General features: G+C 53.7%; 1 protein-coding gene across 1 annotated transcript; it reads right to left on the bottom strand.

Moving 5' to 3' along the window:
• Nucleotides 1–13,218: 13,218 nt before the first annotated feature.
• On the bottom strand, nucleotides 13,219–22,272 carry LOC119111635 (hexosaminidase D). The gene is made up of 4 exons (XM_037235443.1): nucleotides 22,249–22,272; nucleotides 14,847–15,063; nucleotides 13,429–14,768; nucleotides 13,219–13,329 (listed from the first exon to the last, which is right to left on the bottom strand). The coding sequence occupies exons 1-4, from the start codon at nucleotides 22,270–22,272 to the stop codon at nucleotides 13,219–13,221; spliced, it is 1,692 nt and encodes a 563-aa protein (XP_037091338.1).
• Nucleotides 22,273–23,870: the final 1,598 nt, after the last annotated feature.

Genomic DNA, 23,870 nt, shown 5'->3' on the forward strand with positions numbered 1-23,870 from the left:
GTCAGGCGCTATCCACGCCGGGCGCGGTGACTCATCGCGCGCGCGGTCGCCCTTGGCGGGGGGCGTCGGCGCGGGAGATCCCGGCGTTACCCGCGCCGTCCGCGGCGGCGCCAGTGAAACCCGTGCCGTGCCAGGGGCGGCGTGCGCTGGCGGCAGGCGCCCGCCTGACCTCAAGTCCGCCCCGGTTTCATTCATGTTCACCATATGGCACCGATTCAGGGAGTGAGTCATGGGTAAACTGTGACACCGACTGAGGAAACTGTTCGCGCAAGGTCGTATGTGGCAGGATAACAAAAGCCGCGTGGCGCACTGGCGCCACGCGTCGTCACGAGGCGTCCAATTTTGGGTGACAATTTTTGCAGGTGTGATGTAAGCCAGGATCTGCATGGGTTGGCCTACCAAATGTTGTCTTACGCCGGATGTCTTACCACGGCCACCAAATATTTAAGGCGGTCACAGACGGCTCGGATTCACACTCGCTGAACCCACTGTCTCGGATCAGTTCAATTTAAGTGTTTTTCCTGCCAAGATGGAATTGTCGGATTGCGCGTTCAAAAGGTGATAGGAGAAAAATAAGAAGAGAAGCAAACTTGCTAATAGTTTGCAGTCAGACATAGGATTACCTGATGTCTTATCCACACACATATACACAATTACTGAGCCACACAGAAGGGCAATATGTTTCATTCTAATACCTTTCAATTATGTGGTTAAGACGTAAGGGCAGCATGAATTCTGTCCTATTCAAACAAAAAAATCTGCCAAATTGGGGGTTGTAGGTTGATTCATCGCAACCTGGTTCTGCTAACTTGATGGGATTCAAAATGACGACTCCCTACTGGATCCATCACCCTGATTCAGTTCTGAACACACAGTCAGGTGGCGGCCAATCTGGTCCCCGAATATTTTGTGAAATGGTCTCCGAACGACGCGGTGTAGCAGCGCCCAATTTTGCACAACTGTAGACAATTGAATGGCGGGTTGAGTGTGCCTTCCAAGGTCGCTGACCTACGGCAGGTCAAAGTAAGCCCATAGGTTCAAGGAAGTCAGTTTCTAGGGAATCGTTTAATCTGATGCAACAACGGAATTTTAGACGGGGTCATTCATCTCTGAAATTCTTTCTTAGGCAACACAAAAACTGAATGAACAAGTGCCATTGACCTAGGGTAGACATGAAGGTCAGACCAGGGTCAAAATCAACTTGCGTTATCACCCTATGGCTTGCTGCATGGGGTAGTTCCTGGTGCTCATTTCGAATTGATTGATAACAGCAATCACATTACACATCTCCCATGGACTCTTCAAGGGTCAGGATAAGTCGCTGACCTAAAGTGACCGGAGTCAACATTTGTTTTTAATAAGATACTGCCTAGCGCAATTTTGTCGTTCAATCAAACGCAAAACTTAAAGCAGTCTATATGCTTTTGGTCACAAGGTGTATCTAGCCACATAAAGCTAATGTAAGATCTATCTAAATCTTTATCATAATCTAAGGCTAATGTGTCGTGGTGCGTGCGTGCGTGCGTGCGTGCGTGGTGCGTGCGTGCGTGCGTGTGTGTGTGTGTGTGTGTGTGTGTGTGTGTGTGTGTGTGTGTGTGTGTGTGTGTGTGTGTGTGTGTGTGTGTGTGGTTGTGTGTCGGTAGACCTGGAGGCGTACCGATTTTTGCATGAAATTTGCACACAACAGAGAGTGCCGGCTGCGCTTGATTCGTCGCGTTGGCTGGCTGAGTCGGCTTGGCTGAGTCGCGTCAAATTTTCGCATGCAGACTACCGTCCGACGGGCCGACACGCCTCGCTTCCCAGAGCCGTATCCCGGTAAACAAGTGTCGCAACGACGTGAAACTTGAACAGTCCGATAGCGCATGGAATGAGCCATCGTAATCGGGTGAGTTGTTTCCGTCACGTGACACGTGGCACGTGCACACGTGTTGACAAGTTGAAATCGGCCGTTTTTATGTGGTTTTACGTTGTATCGCTATATCTCGGCACGACAGAAAGTAAAGAGGTCTGAATTTTGTTTCCCAACATTCACAATTGAAGCGGCTACATTTTCAGTGTACAATGCGAGTTTGTGCAACGCACCGTTGCGCTGAAAATTGCATTACAATTTGCAACGGGCTGAGTCTGGAAAACCGAAGCCGAATACAAGCCGCTACCTGTCAAAAATATGCGTGACCTGGCGTTTCAAAACTACATTAGCGTGTCGGCCGATTCATCCTGTCTCTGAAAGCACTCTTTTGTCGGTCGCATTTAAAGGATGTCGCTCGCAAATGGGCCTAGACTGATGACGGCGTTTTCGCGGAACGACGGCGGCAAGTTGCTGCCCGGTCCCGGCGTACGCTCTAGGCGTTAAGATTTAATATCGCCGTTTATGCGGCGGGCATTTAACTGCTCATTTAGCCCACGCTTCATATCAAAGAACGGGCATTCTGGCGTGGCTTTAGTCTGTCCGGCAGGGGGCCGGCGGGTCGTTGGTGAGGCGGGGGGGGGGGGGGGGGAGAATATGGCTTTTGGTTTTTCCACGGGCTTTCAAGCTTTGTGCCAAATCTCGGCACTCAGCGCGGCGGAGCGACTGGGGAGTGGCAGGCATGTAGAAGGAAATCGAACAGGTAATGACGTTGCATGAATTGTCACGTCGCAAGTGCTGTGTGGATTGACGGGGAATCGAACGGACAGTCACGTGGCTTAGAGTGTAGCGCCACGCATGCGCGAGGCAGGAATCCGGTCCATCATCGGCTTGCCATGGGTCGGCCCCTTGTCCATCACCGGCTTTCCCTGGGTCGGACAGTGTTGAGATTGCTCAGTAATTTGTGGAGGCGCATACGGCCCCCGTTCCCGCCGGTTCGCCTGTCCGTTCGCTGCTCCGTCGAACGTTCAGTTTGTCTGGCATCACTACGACGCTTACATTACAATGACGCAGGAAACGTCACGCCGGATAAAACTACTTGCGTGTAAATTCCCAGAAATTGGCACCAGACAGCTATTAAAGAAGCGCATATCTGTTGCCGGAAACTACATGAATGCGAACGAGCTGCGAATGTGATCTGCTGTTGCATATATACTAGCTTGTAGAACTCACGACGTTCGAGCCGCTGAACTTGAAGGGTTTTCCACCGTGGAAGGGAGACTTCCGGCTCGTGGCCCCGCTTGTAATGCTTGTGATGATTGGGATTTAATTATGTCTGACAAAAAAACATGCAGTTTGTATCGTTTCAATTGATGCTTACTACGAATATTTTTATTCTCTTTCTCCCCATTCCTCTTTTACTCCATTTTTAATTTTTTCACTAGGAATAGCGTTAGCTTGCTTGTCTGTTTATTTTGCAATGCTTTATTGATGCATCTGACATCAGAAATAAATAGTGGCTGTAGTGGGCATGCCATGTGGCACTGCTCTTGAGCACACTCGTATGTTCGCAATGGGCTTGGATGTCGCTATTGCACAAAATGGGTTTTTTCATGCCACTATTTCCGCAGCTATAACTTATACCCTCGCGCAGGACCGTGCACCATTATGCTATCTGCATGATCGCTGGTGTCTGTGCGCCACACAAAGCACGGTGTTCCTTTTTAGTAAACATTACGTACGGAGTGGATAGAACAAAGCTAACACCATTGATCGAGAAACTTGATTTGCACCTTGAAGTAAATATGCTCAAGGATGTGTACCGCGAAGGAGAACAGTGTTCAGAGTTAAGTATCATGGAGTCACATAAGCATCGTCAAGTGAAGGGAGAACGACAGAGAAATAAAATATGTATGATAAGTCTCAGTAAGTTGATGAGCGCAGTAATCCCTGGTCACGGTCAAAATGGCGTTTCGCTCGCTCATTGATCGTTGATCGTGCTAGTCTTGGATGACACGGACGCCCCTGCCGCATGACGCAACAACCCCCTCCTCACCCCACCTAGCCCCACCGAGACCTTGACGTGACCTCCTCGGAGAAGTGGTCGACCCATGCCCGGAAGGACCTGATGGCCTGTCGCTGCCATTTGAGGCTGGTGGAGTGCCGACAGGTGAGATAATTTTGCGACCGCACCTAGGGAGCGGTAGATATTGATACTCGGCCGGTCCGCACTCACCCCAGCACCGGCTAACCCCATTCACAACGGGGTCTGGCCAGCCGGCTCCCGTCCCAGGACCGTCAGATCCCCTCCCCCTCCCCCATCCCCGCCCCGGCAGTACATGATGGTTTACCACACCCCTGCTCCTCCCAGGAGCGTCTAACCCCCCCACCTCTGCCCCGGCAGTACATGATGGTTTTACACACCCCTGCTCCTCCCAGGACCGTCTAACCCCCCACCTCTGCCCCGGCAGTACATGATGGCCTACACACCCCTGCTCCTCCCAGGACCGTCTAACCCCCCACCTCTGCCCCGGCAGTACATGATGGCTTACACACCCCTGCTCCTCCCAGGACCGTCTAACCCCCCACCTCTGCCCCGGCAGTACATGATGGTTTACACACCCCTGCTCCTCCCAGGACCGTCTAACCACCCCACCTCTGCCCCGGCAGTACATGATGGCTTACACATCCCTGCTCCTCCCAGGACCGTCTAACCACCCACCTCTGCCCCGGCAGTACATGATGGCTTACACATCCCTGCTCCTCCCAGGACCGTCTAACCCCCCACTTCTGCTCCGGCAGTACATGATGGCTTACACACCCCTGCTCCTCCCAGGACCTTCTAACCCCCCACCCCCACCTCTGCCCCGGCAGGACCTGGTGGCTTACACATCCCTGCTCCTCCCAGGACCGTCTAACCCCCCCACCTCTGCCCCGGCAGGACCTGATGGTCCTGCTGCTCGGTGCCGCCCTGGGCTGGCTACGTTGGGTGTTTCATCTGTGCGCCACGGACCGTGATGGAATCCTCGGTGGACATCTCCGTTGGACACCGCCATTTCCGCCGACTATAACATGGCTGTGAGCTGGTAGCCGGCGGTGAGATATCCCTCATCCATTCGGGCGGGAATAAAAACCGCTCAATTAAAGGTCATGATTACAGTGAACAGCGATATCAGATATAATGTTTTTTGAACTTTGTCGCTGTGTGTCATGATCGTCAGCTGTGTTCCTCCTTTACGTCCTTCGATGCTTGATTTGTTAAGATGCCCAGGTTGTCATGGACTTTCCGTGACCTGGCCTTTCGTCCAATCAAATACGATTGTGCTTGCGCTTGTGCGATATGCCAGATAGCCTGACTTGGAAAACAGCAATAAACCTAAAAAAGCGCGGGGGGTCCGGTGCTAAGAGCAGTAGTCGGAAGACTCAAGGTGCCAGTATTAAGCTTGAATTTCGTCATCATGCGCCACCCATCGAACAGTGTGCACGATTCACCACGTGTGAACTGAGTAAGATGTTTGGAAAGGATGTGACGAAACCAGCCAACAGGTACTGTGCCAAACTGCAAGTGGGCATTTTAAACACTGGCATGGTTGACAGTATGACTTTATCTCCATGTCTTGCCACATAACAGCATTCGGCAAAATTGTACCCCCTTGGGCTGAATAGTTTTCCAGGGGCTCGGTCACTATGGAATTTGTGCCTTCGTTCTTCGGCCTCTGGAAGAAATTGCAACAACTACACTGGTTCCGGAATATTACTTTACAGACCCCTCGTGGTATTATACATTGCCTCACCCTGGATTCGCTCATACTAATAACGATGCAAACTCCGCTTAGGTTTTGGACATGATGGTAACAAATTATCCTGAACAACATCCTAATAGTGATATCTAGAGTTTGTATGCCGAAGGCCATGGGCCGAAAGTTGTGTGCAGCTGTAAGCATATCGTCGAGCCTGTCAGTTGGACGCAAGGTTGTTCCGCGATCGCGCCGACGCCGTCTGCAGGAAGATGAGTGATCTCTTCACCGTCGTGTTCACTGTCTGGCTGTAGAACCGTTTGTCGGCGCCTGACTCAAGGCATCGTCTTTGTCCTGCCGTTCTTTACATGCCTACGTTTTTCCTACCGTTCCTGACTTAGTAGCAGAACTTAGTAGCAGAACTTAGTAGCAGAACTAACGGTTTCAACATGCTTCTCGTCGTGCTGTTCTGATGTTTGAAAGAGCAACACTTTCTGTCGTAGTTTCTTGCTGTCAAACAGTTTTTCTAACAGCGCAGCGAACAAGATTTTGATTGGCGCTTCGCGAAGCGAACTTACGCTGTCACTTGGTGCGTGTCAGTGTGTGCCTTTAACCAAACGCTAAAATGCCTCTTTTTGGATTAGCTCGTGCTTGTGATATAGCATTTCACCTTTGTGCTTTCCGATCTGGAGACACTTTTTTACCGCCCGACATTTTGCACCAATCACGCGCAAACGGGTATTGGGGCAAAACACGACTAAATCTTTATAAACTGTTTCGGACATCAGTTCTTGCCGTGGGAACTTTTCACCACTCAGTGTAGCGTTCGGTAATAAATGTCATTTGTGGTAGGAAGGTCCATGTCCGGAAAATTTTGATGTTGATAGCGACGATGACTTAAGATGCCGACTCCTTCCCACAGCTAGACTGAGTCAACTCTTTAATTGTTTCCTCATGGTCTTCTCCGATGCCATAATCAAAATATGATAAGAAGAATGCCTTTATATGTATCACAATCAGTTACACAACATCATTTGGTAACAAGCATACTTTGGGCTAGAGTAAATGTTATATATTTGAGCCGCTATAGAATTTCTGCCCTCGACCTTTCGTGTTGGGTAGAAATTGCAATAGCATACGCGGCTCAGACAAATAATTTTACCCGTGTGGTCATTGTAATCTCCAGGAACCTGAAATGTATTCTCTTCTTTTCGTCATTGCACTATTAGATTCGAACAAATGTGCTGAAATCACTCGTCTCGCGTGAGCAGATGCGCGTAAATGCCGGATTAGTTAATTGACTTAATGCGGGTGACGCCCGGATTTCAGCACCTATGGCTGTAAGCTGGCGCGAATTCCCGTTACCGCGCAGTAACCCGATTGCATGTGGGCATTACACATCAGCCCTACGGAAAACACTGCAAGTGCAAGGAGACAACGGCCCGCCTCTTTTTGCAAGGCATATAACTGCCATGATCGTTAGTGACTTGATCCTTAAATGTCGATCGCAGTGTGGAGATCAAACATGCCGTTTGTACGTCTCGAGCTTGTAACCTTTTGGTTTGAAACAAAGCGTCCTAGTCCAGAGCTTCAGCGCTACCGTAACAACATCGGATGTAGGCTTTCAAATCCTCGTTCTTGAGAAGCCAGATGCAACTGCAAACCGCGCGCATGGCAAAAAAACGTATGCTCGTAATAAAAAGGCACGAAGAAAGAACACGAAAATGCGTGCGCATGAGGGAATGACATCCGAATGCGGTTTGTATGACGATCTATGAGTTCAAAATTCATATCTTGAGTAACTGATCTTCATTATGCCAGTAAGTGCTGGTTATACAACATTGTAGAGCGACAAATCACGACTACATTGAAGGTAGTCAATATTTCAGGTTGTGCTCATATTCAGCATACTGTACGAGTTATTCGTTGACGACCTAGTTTTTTAAGTCATATTTCATGCATATACCATCTCCTAAAACAGCTAGCACCCGAGAAATCTGTCAAGCGTGGTGACTTATCAGTTTTGTGAAGAGGATGACTACATGCGGGATGCAACCAGCGCATGCTGGCTCACGCGTTACTCCAGCGTTTTCTCGGCATTGACGTCACTCGCCATGACGTAATCTGGTGGAGACAACGTGTGCAAGTAACTCGACCACTCGGCCACTCGATGGAAAGGACTCTGATACGATTCGTTCTATCAACTTGGTTTGTGCCCATGGTTTGTTGTTATCGGGCTTTAGATCTACTACGGGAAAGTACTGGTCGCGGGCCGTTCGAGAGCTTATCCCCTCACGTGCTTAAGTGCAGTGACAGCGAGTTCCCGAGAAGAGAGGGGAAAGCCAGGCGTTGCTTCACCTTGCTTCCTTCCAAGTAAATTATTTTTCAGAGATAGGGGCAGCTGGCCCTCTCTTCCCGCACCTCAGCCGTTCCTGCATAGACTTCTAGAGCCTCTGCTACAGGAAAGAGGAAGTTCCTGGCGACCGGCATGCACTCTTTCGACGTGGTAAATGACAGAACTACATTCCAAACGATTGTTACAACTACAACCCCTAAGTACGTATGCCCCAACATCGCGGATGCCGAAGCGAGTGGAACTCCAACATTATGAGCCACACCTTAGATGTCCTCCTTCATAACAGATGTGATGAGTAGCCAGATCTGAGGCCTTTTCTGCAGCGCTCGAAGCGTGTGGTTCGCGAGGGCACCAATCGGCGTCCTGCACGCACTGAGCCGGCAGCTCCTGGCAGTTAGCCTGACGGCGAACACTGCATCGCTGTCGAGACGGCCAGTCACCAGCTGGCTGCTGCTGCTGCACCGGAGTAGGTTAGCACACAAACAAAATGGCCGAGCACTGTCAATATTTCACTGTTAACACTAAGCAGGTTACATACATTATGCCTTTAGATCGGTCCGCGTGCCGTTCAGGCCACCGGCGGGAATATTCCCTCAGCATAAACTCTTAGAAGGGCGATGAGCCAACTCCGTGGTGGTTGGGTGACATGACAGTACAAGCTATCATTTAGGTGTCACTAACGCATCGTTGGCTGCCGCCTTAACGTGATGCCCGTAAGCCAGTAGTAATTGGGAGTGTCTTCTAACATTTCTCGTCACAGCCTACTTTAAACTAACCGTGACGTCATTGCTGAGTTTTACACAACACAAGCGCTCCGTTTCATGAGAATCTCTAAATCCTAATATTCTAAGCCGGTTCGCCGGTTGCAGACCTTCCATTAAGCGACAACGACATCGGAGCCGATCGGCGGTCTGCTCACGTCCTCCACCGTTCGGCGGGTCCCCGGGCCGGTCGTGCCCTGAGGCCGTGCCTCTGACTGGTCCGGAAGACAGGCGCTCGGCTGACTGGCTTGGCGGGCCTCTTTCCTCGTGCCGGCCTCGTCACCGCGGCGTCGCGGTCCAACGAGCCGCGGCGACGACCAGCGTCGGAGCGACGCGTCTTGGCAGCGGCCTTCTGACGGACGCGAGCGCGCCGGGCGATGTCGTGCGATTCTGTGCCGGCAGGTGGCGGCTTGGAGAAACCGGTGGCCCCCGCGAAACGCGTGCGCCTGCGTGTACGATCGTTCGGATCGGGAGGACGGCTTACCCACAGCAAGTTCCTCGTAAACCGCACTTTCTTCCTGTTCGCTCTTCGTGGCCTCTCCATTTCGCCCTCCGGGTTTAAACTCGTCACCTCCATGTCGGGACAGTCACTGTCAACCCCCGAGTCAGTTCCGGGTGGAGGCGCTGAGTTAGGCCGGTCCCTCCGCCCCTCGTGGCCGCCGCTCCGTGCCGGAAGCGGCACGTCCACTGCAGCGCCGGCGTTCGCCTCCAGCTCTGTGATGTCGCACAGACTGAGGAGCAGCCGGGGCCGGTCGTCCGTTCGAGTGACACGCAACAGGCGGCCCAACTTCCGGAGCCAAGAGCGGCGTGCGGGACGGCCCGGCCGCCGCAGCTGGAGCCCCAGCTCGCTGGAGAAGAGGACCGGCGTGCACAAGCCGACCACACGACGGCCATCGGGCCGATGCGGCCGCGGGCGGCGCACGACCGACGACAGCAGCCTCGTCGTGCTGCTGTCGTCCAGCCGCCCGGCCCGCCAGCAGCACAGCAACCGCTCAGTCTTGCGGTGGATCTCACCCTGGCAGACAAACACGGCGGCCTGGGAACAGCACGAGAAACGTGTAGCGCAGCCACATGAAGATGGGCTCATGTAGGCCGTTCATGGGCACCATCGGCATGGGGAGGTCGTCTGTGATGTTTGACACGCTGGAGGTGGACAGCTTGCTCCAATGAGAGCCGTTTCCCCGTTCACTATCGTCCCACCGATGTTCCCACCACCGCCGAGAGGTTAAGGTGCTTGAAAGTCTGCCCTATGTGGACGGTCAGCACCTGCGGCAGGCAGAGGCAGCAGTAGAGGCAGCAGCAAGACCAGTGCCGTCACCGTCCGGCCCTGCTCTGGCTTCAGGTGCGGTGTCACAAACAGCCTCAGCTGAGAGCGGACGAGGGAGCGCTTCACCCTGGCCCGGCGCTGGTAGCGTCTCTCACGACGCAGCACTAACGCCACCTGCAGCAGGCAGGCGGCCATGGCGGCACAAGGCAGCAGGTGGCCAAGCGCCAGCACCAGCGGGCCGTAGACTGCGCCACCGCCGGCGCCGATGACGTTGCAGCCGCAGCGGCCCTGGTGCGGATAGACGGGCGGCTGGCCGGCCAGCAGGCTGACCGTCATAACGGCAGCGGCCGCCCAGCTCAGCGCCGCGGCCAGCCGCCACCGGCGCGCCGTCAGCCAGCCGCCGCCGCGCCGCCGGCCGCCCAGCAGCAGCGCCCCGCTCCAGCCACAGCAGCAGCACGCTCAGGCTGGTGACGACCAGCGCCGCCTCGCTGGCGGCCGCGTCCAGCCGGCAGGCGGTCTCACCCAGCGGCCAGTGCTCGCGCGCGGCGAACGCGGCGCCCAGCGGCAGGCTGAGCGCAGCCTCGAGCAGGTGCGCCGCCGCCAGCGACAGGAGCAGCGCTGGTTGCGGCTGCCGGAGCAGCGTGCCGCTGCTGGCCACCGCCGCCGCCAGCAGAGCGTTCAGCACGAACCCGGCCGCGCTGAAGAGCGCGAGAAAGCCTGCCACGACGTAGTGCGTGTCGGCACAGCGCACCACCTCGGCCCGCAGCGTGAGCGTGTCGTTCGGGCCCGGGTGGAGGTACACCAGAGTGTCACCGCAGTCGGACATCGCGGTGATAGAGTGCCGCTCGGAGCGTGCTTCGGTCGCCTGATGCAGCACGACGGTCCGCGCGGCTGTCCCCGTTCCCGGTGGACGAGGATCGGCCGTGTCCGGTTCTCGCGTCTGCTTAGCCTGGCCTTCTCCGGCACAGATCGCAACCAGTATTTGCTCCGGCCTAGCCCGTCCACTGCTGGTACACATCAACTCCGTCCGACCGTAATAGCACGCAACTGCTGAGAACCCTTCGGCCTGCTCCGGCGCCGCACCACTCACTTGTCCTCTTTAGATTCTCGCAGGAGTCCGCCTCCTCAATCACTGCCGCATCACTCGCTCCCTTCCGCAGGCACTCGCAATGTTGCCTTCGCAGCTGTGCTCGTCGTCACCAGTCTGCAGCGTCCTTCGCCGGTCATCGGACCCTCGCGCCGTGACCCAGGCCCGCACAACAGGTGGCGCGGGAGCGGGCGTCGCCGCGCGCTTGTTGCGCCCTTCCGACCCGGCGCCGATTACGCGCCATGCCGACCAGGCGGGCCTCTGTTTGGGGCGTTGCCCGAGGCGACGGGGTCAGGTCGATCGACGTCGGAGACGTTCAGCGTGGAAGGGTCGATGTCGCGTCCGTGAGGTCGGCGTGAGTCATCGCCGAACCCCGCCCAGTCGATGCGCGTCACAGCACCAGAACGCTGCAGCCAGGCGAGCCGAGTCAGCAGACCATGACAGGCACGGCCGCCGCATGACACGGTGCCACCCTGGTTCACCTGTTGGGTTTGTGTGTGTGCCTGATGTCGACCATACCAATTATGTTGATAGGTAGATGTATAGCGGTGACAGATGTGCACGTCATGGTCGAAACTTCTTGTGTTGCTCCCAAAGGCTGCCAGTTTGCTGAATATGCAACATGTCCGCATTCTTGCGTACACAAAGTGTGTTACAAGAGCAGGCTTGTATTTCGAGTATATGAATGCAACAGCACACCAGTTCCTCGCACATTGGTATGCTATTTTATTCTTGTTACCAAACGATAGAAACGTGTATATGTTGCGACAAAACAAAGACAAAAACAAAAACGAACGAGGAACAGCATTAACATGGGTACGAAACACAAAACAGCTTTACGAGGGCGGGATATCTCAGGAGCGGCCGGCTCAGTATGAGTCCACAACGATAATATGACACCACCGCCACTCTTCAATATCTTCGACCCCGGAAATCCTGTAATGTTGAAATTTTGACAGGCGTTGCAAAATTCCCTTACATTCCATCTGGTATGATTTTTAACACAAATCTGATTGATTCCAGCGTCGTTTCCGTTTCCACCCGGATCCAAGCTAAGTCCATTCAAGCGAAAGCGGGAGGTCAGATCCGGGTGCATCACGTGCAGCCAGGTATGCAGCGTGCTGCGCCTGACCGGCCCTTGCGCTCCTCACCCGCATCGTACGGCCAACATTACGAAAGCACGCCACTCTCCGCTTAAGAACGCTAGTTCCACGGCGAAATGAGTTACACCACTGATCAAAACACAGCTAAAGGCACGCGGCATCACGGCGTTACGGAGTCACCAGTCGCTGTCCGTGGTGGCCGGACTGACTTATCCGTAGCATTGACCCGATGCACACAACATCACTCGAGCAGGCACGAAGCGCCAAGCGGCAAGGTCAGGCAAGGTCAAAGCTCCCGGCAGGTGCGACCCCAGCCGGAATCGATACGACTCGGCTGACCGATCGGGTCTGTTCGGCGCGTCGCGCAGTCGAGGCGTCCGAGGCAAAGGCACGCAGCGATCTTTACACTATAACAGCATTCACGGTGCGGACCGGTCCGGATTGCGCGCACTGAGTAGGTAAATGGAAAAGTACGGATCCGAGCGCCGCCACTGCTGGTAGCAAACTAATTGCCCAAGCTGAACACCCGATTCGGTGTCTTCCGGCAGCCAAAGCCCGGCTGCGTCTGCATGCAGTGGGCTTTGAGCTCTAGTTCTTGGGAATTGAGCTCGAGCTACGCGTTATTGTACCACTTAGCACCAGGCCAGTGCCTAATACTACAGGATCTTCGTTTTGTTATGTCCGAAATGCTGACTTGTCTGCCAGCAACCGAGTCATGATTAGCCCCGGCTAAACGCAAGCCGTCTGGTCAGTCAGGGTTTTATACCGGCACACTGGCGCCCGCCGCCGTCCAGCTTCGTTCCCTGCCCCTCGCGAACCCCACACTGCTCATTGCCGCTCCACGGCAGCTGCCTCGCTCGCCTGCGGCACCGACATCGCTGCAGAGCTCCAGACCATGCGCCTCGCGGCCCATCGCCGATTCCAGCAGCTGCCTCGCTCGCCTGCAGCCTCATCGCTTTCACAAAGCTGCTTCTCCTGCCCCCCCCCCCCTCCCACAGGACCCTCACCGATCCCGGCAGCTGCCTCGCTCGCCTGTGGCCCCGGCGCCGCTACACGCCAGGCTACGGCAGCCGCTCGGCCCGGTCCCGGCGCCGCTGCGCCCAGTTCCGAGGGGCGCCAGGCCGCCGGGGAGCGGCCGCCTCGCTCACGTTCAGCCCGTACTGGGCCAGCGCCTGCAGCATGGGCAGCGGCCGGCGAGGCCAGACGGCGCGCCGCTTCAGCGCCTCGCCCTGCGCGCGCAGCGTCTCCAGCCGGCGCAGCCACGGCAGCACGTGCTGCTCCACCCACTCGGCCACCGTATAACGGTCCACCACGTCCTGCAGCGCGTCACGCGCGGAGCTTACGGCCGACTTCATCGTGTACTGCACGCTGTAGAACATCTCGAGCACCTCGTCCACGCGGAATGGGTTGGTGTAGTTGCGGTTGATATTGTACTCGGTCAACCACCCCTTGCGCTGAGTGGCAGTGGCAAAGAACTCTTCGGCCTGCGCCACGGCCGACTCCAGCTGGCCCGTGAACTTGAAGAACTCGCTGCCAGGGAAGTCGCACGCGGAGAAGGCGTACGAGCCTTGCGGGTCGGTGGCCAAGCTGGACAGCAGCTCGTGCGGCGCGCTGGGGCAGCCGAGTGTGTTGTACAGCAGGTCCTGCAGCGAGCTGTTGAAAAAGCCGTGCGAGGCGGCCACCAGGCTGACGGCCAGCGACGGTATGGCCGCCGGCAGCAGCTCGCACAGCACGGCCATGTGGTCGTAGCGCTGCCAGCCGGTCAGCACCAGGCCGCGGAAGCCCTCGGAGAACTTGGGGCCCTCGCGGCGCATGACGTCCAGCCAGTTGAGCGTGTTGTCCAGGTGACGGGTGATGGGCGGCACGGTCAGCGTCTCGCCGAACGCGCCCTTGTACGCGCTCGCGCCCCACACGTGCGGAAACACCTCCGCGAACGCGTCGTACACGTTCGGCCCGACGAAGCGGTACACGTCCTCGGCGTACACCCAGACCATCGGCTCAACTAGTTCGGCGATGCCAGAGCGGCGGAGCACATCGCCCGGGATATGACGCATCATGTCGTCCCAGATGAGCGGCCGCGCGTTGTACCGCTCGCGCACGTAGCGCGCCACGCGCGTGACGTGCTCCAGGTACAGGTCGTCGCGCATCTGCGTGCGGCAGAGCTCGCAGACGCCCATGTGGTAGACCTCGTCGCAGCCGATGTGCAGGAACGGCGTGCCCCGATGCATCTCCATCACTTGGTCGACGATCTTCTGCACCAGGCGGAAAGACTCGTTGCGCGACGGGCAGAGGGCGGCCGGCTGGGCGGGCGTCTCGCGCAGGTGCGCGAACGGCTCCAGCTTGAGGAACAGCTCCAAGTGGCCGAACGTCTGCACGAGCGGGATCACCTGCAGGCCCTGGCGGCGCGCCTCGGCCAGGATGCGGCGCACCTCGGCGCGGCTGTAGTGGTTACGCGCCGCCGCCGGACGCAGCGCTCCTGAGAACGGGAACATGTCCTCCCACTCGAGGAGCAGACCCGTGCCGCCGAGCCGCCGAATCAGCGGCAGCAGACGGGTCAGGTACGCCGCGGTCGGTGGTGCGCCCTTCAGGTCCAGGTGCACCACACGGCGCGCTGGCACCAGCGGTGCGCGGCGCTCGCGCCGGCCGCCGCCGCCGCCATCTGGCCGGACGTCCAGTGGCGCCGCCGCACGGCTCGCCCTGACGTGGGCGGGTCGCTCGTCCCACACTTCTGGGGTGCGAGGCAGCTCGACCCCCTCGGAGCGGTGACGGGCGGGGTCGAGCCAGGAGGGCCGGCGCGCGAGGCGCACCAGGTCCGAGGAGGTCTGCAGGTAGCCTAACGCCACCAGACTGAGCAGAGCGGCGAACAGCAGCGAGAATCGCCAGCGCCACAGCGTGCCCGGCAGGTGCTGCAACAGACACGGCGTCTTGCAGAGCGCTGGGACGAGCCCCATGACCACACACAGCGTCGGAAGGGAACTTTTGAGACGCAGTGCAACGTTAGGTGCAGCTCTGGGTTAACACGGACGTCAGACACGTCAGTTGTATCGCAGACTGCGCTCGGAGCATCAGCATGAGGGCCACAGCGTCAGAGGTGTGTATACATGACTCACAGGCGACAAAACGCCAGAAACGGCGCTGGGTGGAGACAGCCTTCAGATACAGCACTGGAAGCAGACACTATTGGGAGGATGACCATGCAGAAAATCAGGCGCAGTATTACTGGAGAACATCAAAGCATGCAGTGTCAGTGCCAGCGTTTGATACAGCATAAACGGCAAACACGGCGCCAGATGTGTGTGTGTGTGTGTGTGTGTGTGTGTGTGTGTGTGTGTGTGTGTGTGTGTGTGTGTGTGTGTGTGTGTGTGTGTGTGCGTGTGTGTGTGTGTGTGTGTGTGTGTGTGTGTGTGTGTGTGTGTCCGCCATTTGAGTTAGATCATGTGCAGGCTAAACGGTCCATAATTTTTCCATGAAATTTGCACACGACCAAGGCCCGCTTGCGGCGCGTGACAGAGTCGCGTCAAAATTCTGCATTTCGCAAAAATGAGCGCGTGCTGAGCGAAACACGAGCGCAAAAATCCCCGCAGGCTTAACACGGCCGACGCCAATTTAGCGATTCCGGCCGACGGCCCGACACGCTTCGCTTTCCGGGGCCGTATCTTGGCAACCATGGATCGCAACGACATGCAACTTGCACAGTGTTATAGAGCATGGAATAAGCCATTGCAATCTGGTAATTTTTCCGCCACGTGACACGTGCCACGTCCACATGTAGTTTTCACACAGTCACATTTCACATATCCACAGTCACATTTCGGCCGTTTTTGACACGTTGTTAGGTTTCCGTTATATCTCGGCACGGAAACAAGGTAGGGGCCTGAATTTTGTTAACCAACATTTAAACTGGAGGCGGCTACATTTTCAATGTGGTTCGTGAGTTTCTGCGACGCATCGTCACGCTGCAAATCGCATTGCAAGTTGCAACGGGCCGAGTTTTAAAACCGGCGCCCAATACAAGCCGCTACCGTCAAAACTATGCGTGATATAGCGTTGAAAACTACATCAGCGTGTTGGCCGATTCGTGCTGTCTCTGATGCACCCTTTTGTTGATCACATTTTAAAAAATGTCGCCCGCAAATGAGCGTGCACTAAATGGTTGCACGACGGCTTTCTCGCCGCGACGGCGGGAAGTTGCTGCCCTGGCTCCCGGCGTACGCCCTAGGCGTTAAGGGTTAATATGGCTGTTTGCGCGGCGGGCTTTCGACTTTGTTCGTTCTCCCGGAACACGAGACTGGCATGCTGCGATCATCGCTTTTGCTCTTTTCCGCGGGTTTACACGCTTTGTGCCACATCTCTGCACCCAGCGCGTGGAGCGACTGGGGAGTGGCATGTATTCATACCAAATGGAACACACAAAGACGTTGCATGAATTGTCATATCGCTCATCCTGCGTGTCAGGCGTGAACGAGCCAGAAATATTACCGGCCGTTTTTTACTCTCCGATGCAATGCAATGCTGTTTAATACAACGGCAGCACGTGCTGCCACCATTCCAAATGCTGACAGTTGATGGAAGGGGCAAAAATTAATGGCCACACCCCACGACCATTCGCTTTTTGCATGGTGTAGATTCGGCTGTGTTGCAGAGAGCGCGGCGAAATGCGCTTTCTCCTGCCGTCGGCCGCCAGAGACCGCCGGCACCGTGCGCGGCCTGCGACCGAACCTTTTTACAGTACGCAATATTTCGCAACCAGGACACCTAGAACCGTGATTCCAACTGCAAAAGATACGTAATGAAAATTTCCGAATTCTGCACCAGCGCATGAAGCAAGCGCGCAAGCGCTTGCTTCGCTTGCTTAGCGTTATATGCACTATTTATAGTGCCTGACGAGGTGGGCATGCCAATTGCAGTCAAGTCCCTCAGCATGCATGCATAACACACAGGAACCCATGCGGGTGTTGTAGGGTAGGGTGTAGTGTAGTGTGATCTCGTTTGTCGTGGAAAATGTGGGCGGGCTTCGAAAACGTTGGGAGGTCGGCAGACGAGGTGAGCGTCAAACAGGAGTCAGAGCCGACATGCGCGCAGCCCCAGTTGGTCCAGCGTATGCCAGTCTTGTGGACTGTTGCTGCGACCTAGCGAAATCAGTGGGATAGGTCGTGCAGATTACAGCGCAGGCATTTGTGTATAACACATACAAGGATTTATTAAACCCTGCAGTTTAACGTTTCCACTCAGTATTTGTCATGCAGTTTCCACTATTATCACATATTCTTTTATTCACAAACGCAAGGAAACAAAATTCAACCACTGAGATGCCTTTGGAACAAGTGAGTCGCATAGTTCAATGCAGGACTCATAAAAACATGTACAATATCGACCTTAAATAAACTATACCACTTCCATGCAGTCGTACTTTCCTTGTGCCAGTGTCAATAACGAAGTAGTGGGTTTGCGCAAATAGCCATCCGTACTTCAATACTTTTATTTCCTCACACCACTTGATTACTGCGGTGTAGATGGTAGTAAAACGTAGGCAAAGATAGTATATGTGCTTTGATACCACTGTTTAAGTGGGCTTCACTTACATAACGCCCGCGCGCTTGTTCATAAATCACATGCCTTAAAAGAACTGTGACTTCCTTTTGTACTTTTTACCCATGGTTAGGTCGGGCACATACAGCTTTATCAGCAAGGCCTATTTCCTCGAAATGATTCTAAACAGCTCACAACTTGTAAAACTAATGCTTTCTATTGGCGTAACGTTTGCAAAGTGTGTGATATATAATGATCACAATACACTCACAGGCAAGACGTCTTTGTAATAAATCTTATGAGGGCTTTAAACTCTCTGATTAGGGAGACACAAACAAGTATGAGGCCGCTACCACACGAATTTCATGAAACGTCATTCTATGGCTTCCAACTCTTCGCTATGCCCTTCAGCACTGTGGATCTTTTCGAAGCTCTAGGATGCTCAATTCGTAACAAGGCTGCATACATGCTTAGTATATGTGTGGCATAGCATGTAATCTAGTGTCGAACATGTCCAACCTTTTAGTAATGCGAACTATTGGCCAAGTGGCTTACGCCGCCCGCTGTACCAATCACAAATGAGCATTTCTGTTGACATCATTTACGCCAAGAAAGGACGGAATATATCCTGACCGCGCCACTTCAGGTGTACCAAGGGCCTGTTTGTTGGTGTGACAGTTGTTGACAGTTGACAGTTAAGACAGTTGTTGCTCGATATCATGCTCGTGTTCATGCTAATTTCCTGTTAGTTTCTATGCTACATACTTGGCTATAATGATGCAGCTGCTGTAAGCTGCACGGTACATGCGGGCGCCCCATATCGTGCAATACCCCTGGCATTAACTCAGTTGTAGTAGGATTAACATGCGACCAAAGGAAACACAGCGTAGTCCAATTGGAGCATATCCTAAAGGCACATTTTTTCTAAATAATAGCCATATATATATATATATATACATATATATATATATATATATATATATATATATATATCGATCTCTTTGGTCACTATACGTGCTACTGGAGATTTAGAGTTAAGTGTCATCGTTAACTGCTGGATGCCGCTGGTATCGGTGTCCGCCTTCCCCCCTAACGATATGTATGGTGACAAAAAAGTTTTGCAGTTTTGAACATCCGTGTTCGCAACATTTAAAGCAGAAACACCGCCGCCAAGCATTGTGACCTTTGCAGAACCGCGTGCCGTTAGTCACTGCAGCTGATGCCAGTTGGCGGGCGGCGCAGGTGGGATGGCTTGCGAAAGCCCATTAAAATCAGTGCGTACCGTCGAGGGTTAGACCAGGCCGTATGCTGCAGCTGAACGAGGTGAGTTTGAACCTCTGAATGGATCAGCAGTTTCAGCAAAACGAAGAGCAGATATTCCACCATCACATTAAGCGTTCGTGGTGATATAAACGGCAATCCGTTCCGAGCGTCAAATAACAATTGGCCACGTGAAATGCACGGCCCAGATTACCTCCCGCATTCACGATTTGATTTCATGAAGCGTTCCACTACGTAAGTATTACCACGTAAGTACCACTTCCCGATAGGCGTGGCCGGTTTTTCGTTCGTTCACCGGCCACCGCGTGGAACTCGCTGCGGGAGGCGACGCCGCGCGGTCTTCGGCGACCGCAGAAGCGGGCGTCGGCATCTGACTCTGATTGCAAGCTTTGCTTTAGATCCTAAAGATTGGTCTCAGCGACATCGGAAGCGATTTTTGGGCGCCTAGGCTTATGGACAAAATGTAAACATTGCAAAGATAAACATCGCAAAATAGCATATAGAGCAGCACCATCTGCTACCATGTACAGCCGCCGAACGGCAATATTTTTGGAACAAACTCCAGCAGACTCAACTATCTGAAGCTACATTCTCTCTGTTTGCAGTCTTGGCTCTTCTGTCAGTCTGCTTACGGTGCCTTCGTGATAGGATTCGGGATGTTCAAGATGGGTATGCCGTGGGTGTTTGGCGTAGTGTGGCATTTCACATGGCAAAGCTAGGCATTTCATGTAATTGTCGGTGTCTCACGCAACCTTCGTAATTAGCTAGTATCACGCTAAGCGCTATACGCGCTATTACTGCTACACTACACTGTAGTTATTATTCGGAACAATGTCATTGCCCTTGCAATGACAGATGCTTATAATCACAGCCCTTGTAATATTTGCCAGCCTACTTGACAAAGTTGTCTGCACCATTTAACAACTGAGCAGTGCACGCAGCACGCAGTGCAAGTGAGGTGGTAATGAATGTGAACTTTCTCAGTGTTTCATCTCGTAAATGATGCCAAAAAGTGAGCTTATGACACTAGACACTTCCGCAACCGATACAAATTGGCCCGATCAATATCTTGCAATGCTACCCTTCACTAGTGCTCGGTAGGCGTAGGTTTTCTCATAAAGCGCAGCAATTCATGAATATAACGTTGCTTGAAGTTTTTATACCTCAAACGGATGAGTTTGCACTAATTCCCGATTAAGGGAACGGATGTTTGTCGAGCTAAACAGGAATGATCGCCGGTATGGTTTGTATGGTCTAATCTGTCCCGGTTTTTAACAGAGCATCTTGTGTTCGGTATGTTTTGGAAAAAGCTGGCAGTGGCCCTTTGCGAACGAATGCTGGCACACCTACTACGTGTCAAATACGTTTCAGATCCATTGGTGAGTTGCAACCGGCAAGTTCATCTACTCACTTCTCAGGCCCGACACCGATTGTTAAGAAAAAACCGTTGGACAAATGGTTTGCACTCGATAGAGCGTGACCGTCTGCAGACATTGACCTTCGCTTTTGTGAACACACTGTTTTCTTCTCTGTCAGAAATGTGTTTTGTGTTGCTGCGACGCAGCGTCGGAACGATCTGGACTCAGTTTGGACACTTGTTCCGATCTTTTTCAGCTTGATAATTGTTTTTCCATGACAATCAAATGTCGGTAAAACCACGGTGATTCGCAGCATCGCTGGGCAGACCACTTATTAACGCGTCTTGCCAGCAACTATTGTTGATCTTTACAGTACAGCTTCTAAAGAATTGCGCGAATTATTCCTGGAAACTTCATGAGCCTGCAACGGTGGTTCTTAACACATTACCTTCTAGAGAGCGTGGCGCCCGGGCTGGGCCACGGCAGGACGACCAAGTACAAACACAATTTATTAAGGTTAGGGAAGGGCCTCTCGGCTTACGATCTCAATCTTGTTCAAGAGTAGCGTTTGAGCATCAGCTCCGAGTTGCTCTTTCAGTTATTTCTTTCGCCCACAGGCTTTTATATGACTTGCTTGTGTTTTGTCTGTTGCCAAGTACCACAGGTCATGCTGAGCTTACCATCACATGCTGAGCAAAACGACACCATTTTATCCTGATGGATTATGGAGCTGTAAGGTTGTCTTAAACGTGAAGTAGGGCAGGGCAGGGTCGGGTCACTGGAACATACAGTCCACTCACAATTCTTGAAAGCTTTGCTGCCGCCCCGCGGCTCTTTCGCAACAAAAACGTCACTAGCATGATCCTTTAGCCTTCAACACGTTGCGCGATGCAACTTTTGTTACTCGTACATCTCTATAGCCCAGTCAAAGCCGTTGACTCTTCGCCTGACTCGGCCGTGGCGCATCCCACTGGAGCCTCGATACTGGCGCTGCATGCCAGGCGCGTGTTTGGCCCGCGGCCCGCGGTCACGGCCCACGTTTGAGTGCACATCCATCTGCTCGAAGGAGGCAGCGGCAGTTAACCTGCCTCTGCCAGCCAGCCAGCACACCTGTGACAAATAGCTCATAAAAAGCATGCATCTCTTAGCGCGTGCCATCATGGCGAGGCCATGGCGTGCGTAAACAACAAGACAATGGCGTAGAACGAAGTACTAATGCAACGGTCCCCCCAGGATGTTGCAGTCAGCTGAGCGCCAGCGAGATGCAAACGTCTGACGGTTTTCTTAGGCCGGGACGACATAGCGCAAGCTTTTGTTCGCACGGTTCCCGTCACACCTACACCCAACTCGGCGAAGGAAGTCTGCGTGCACTTCATCCTCCACACACAAGTCATCTGACGACAAGGCACGCGCTGAGGTGTTCTCGAGTGATTGGCCTTGATCTATCTCACCGGCCTGCCATAGTCTGGCGGCGGTGGAAGTGAGCAGCATCCGAGCCATGGAGTGGCGACCGGCCGGGTAGAGCAGGTCATGGGGTACGCTGCACAGAGTCGAGCTAACCAGGAATTTGATACTGGTGGCATAAGGCAGCCGTGCATGGGAGATCAATATGGGCCACATGCAATGGCACGAACAAAGCCGGTCTCGGAGGGCTGCACACAAGCGGAGCCTGTGGACAGCAATACGATGGCAGGCTTGCAGGGCCAGGCGTTCAGCTGCGTCATATTTGGTCACGCACCGCTTGGACTAAAGCGACCACGCGGAAGCAAACGGGAATCAGGTCATCGCTGTCGTGTTGTCGTCACCACACGGTTCGGGGTCAGTGGCCAGAGTCATTTACCTCGCTTGAACCGTATGCAAACGCTGTGATCGTATGACGAACGGTCCCAGGCTGTCTCTAGTCGCAGAGTTCAAAATACTCACCTGCATGCATTTGGAGACAGACATGCCGGGTGCAGCGGGAGCGTTCGCTGGAACCAGCCGGCTGTCACCTTGCACCAGGGACCCTGGAAGCACGGTACAGTTTCCCGGTGAGGCGCAGTGATCGGGTGAGTCAGCTATGTACGAGTTAGAGAGGTGCGAGGTGCAAGCCGTTGTTGAGTGTCAACGAGGTGTTACTGTTTAGCCGGTCTGGGCTCCTGTCTGGGCTTATGCTCTCCTCGTGTACGAACAATGCAATAATGCGTAGGTTTTAGTTACCTGTTAATGTCCTCAGGTCATCCTTGCTGGTTGTCGTGAGTTTCGTGATGCACATGTCGTAAGTACGTGATGCAAGTGCATGCTTATGAGTCATAGCATATGTAGCCATATATTCAAAAGTAGTTGGTGAACCATGCGACAAGTTATTTATTTCATTTATTGAATCTGCTTTCACGTCATACGCTGATTTAAATCTAAAACGATACAACTCTAATATGTGTTTGCTGACTGATGGGGCGGTAGATTGAGCCTTGACAGCGAAGTTTTTCGCGCGTGTATGTAAGTACCGCGTGCGTTTGATTGCCCTGCTCCACCTGGACCGCACGCTCTGAATCTGCACGCTCCAGGCATCGTCAAATCTCCGCTGACAGCGGGTTCACGTCGGAAGCCAGCGTAGGCACTCTATTCTTAGCGCATCGTGTTTTTGGCAGATATGCCGGCGCATTGGGCGGGAGGTGAGCGGTGGCCAGCTGGGGCGACGAGAGGTCATCGCCGGAGGGGACCGGCCGCTGGCAGCCGACCCCGGGAGCACCCTCCGCTGGGCTATTCGGCGCTGCAACTTCTGGGCAGCCAGCAGCTGGCGGCGCGCCCGAGTCAGCGGAGCGCTCGCTGCTACAGCGCGCAACTGCGTATCCCCGGGATTTAGAGGATTTAGAGGAGAGAGGGAGACCTGGTGCAATGAGAACGGTTATTGCGGCACTGCAATCTTGTTGAGGTCATTTCCACGTGACTGAATGGTGTGTAACGTGTAGGGACCGAATCGACTAGCCATCAAAAACAATAACTTGCACTAACATTGATGTTGTTAAGTGTACTTGGGTGCAATGTAACACGATCTTAGTCCATTTCAGCGTAAAAGAAAGCTGCTCTAGAGCAAACAAATGTGCATCCTGTGCAAAGTATCACAATTATATAAGGTTAGTGGAAAATTGAGCTATTAATTACTTTCATCGACAGTCACATGTAACCCTGCTCCAGATCGGTTCTCTATGAATAGCCAAAGGAGAGCAGACCCTAGATCATCAAAACTTGGGCGCGGCCGTCAGTGCTTCGGTAAAACACTTTTCAGAATGTTTAATTTGGCTCTTGTCAATATCCACAAATTTTGCACCAACTTGAGATCAGAGTAGCGAAAAATAGGAGACCATCAACGCATCCACTGATTCGGCTCCTGTTGACCGAGAAATAATTACAGCAATTCAGCTGTAAATGTGCAAGGGGCCATACCGAGATGATCATACCGAGCGTACTGGCCATACTGAGATGATCGCAAAGGCTGCATTCTGTGACCCTAGAAATTCGTAAAAAGCGCGACAAAAAACGAGCTTTGTGGATTCTCATATGCA

The sequence above is a fragment of the Pollicipes pollicipes genome, unplaced genomic scaffold (genome assembly GCF_011947565.3).
Source record: "Pollicipes pollicipes isolate AB1234 unplaced genomic scaffold, Ppol_2.1 Scaffold_7261;HRSCAF=8764_pilon_pilon_pilon, whole genome shotgun sequence".
Taxonomy (NCBI): domain Eukaryota; kingdom Metazoa; phylum Arthropoda; class Thecostraca; order Pollicipedomorpha; family Pollicipedidae; genus Pollicipes; species Pollicipes pollicipes.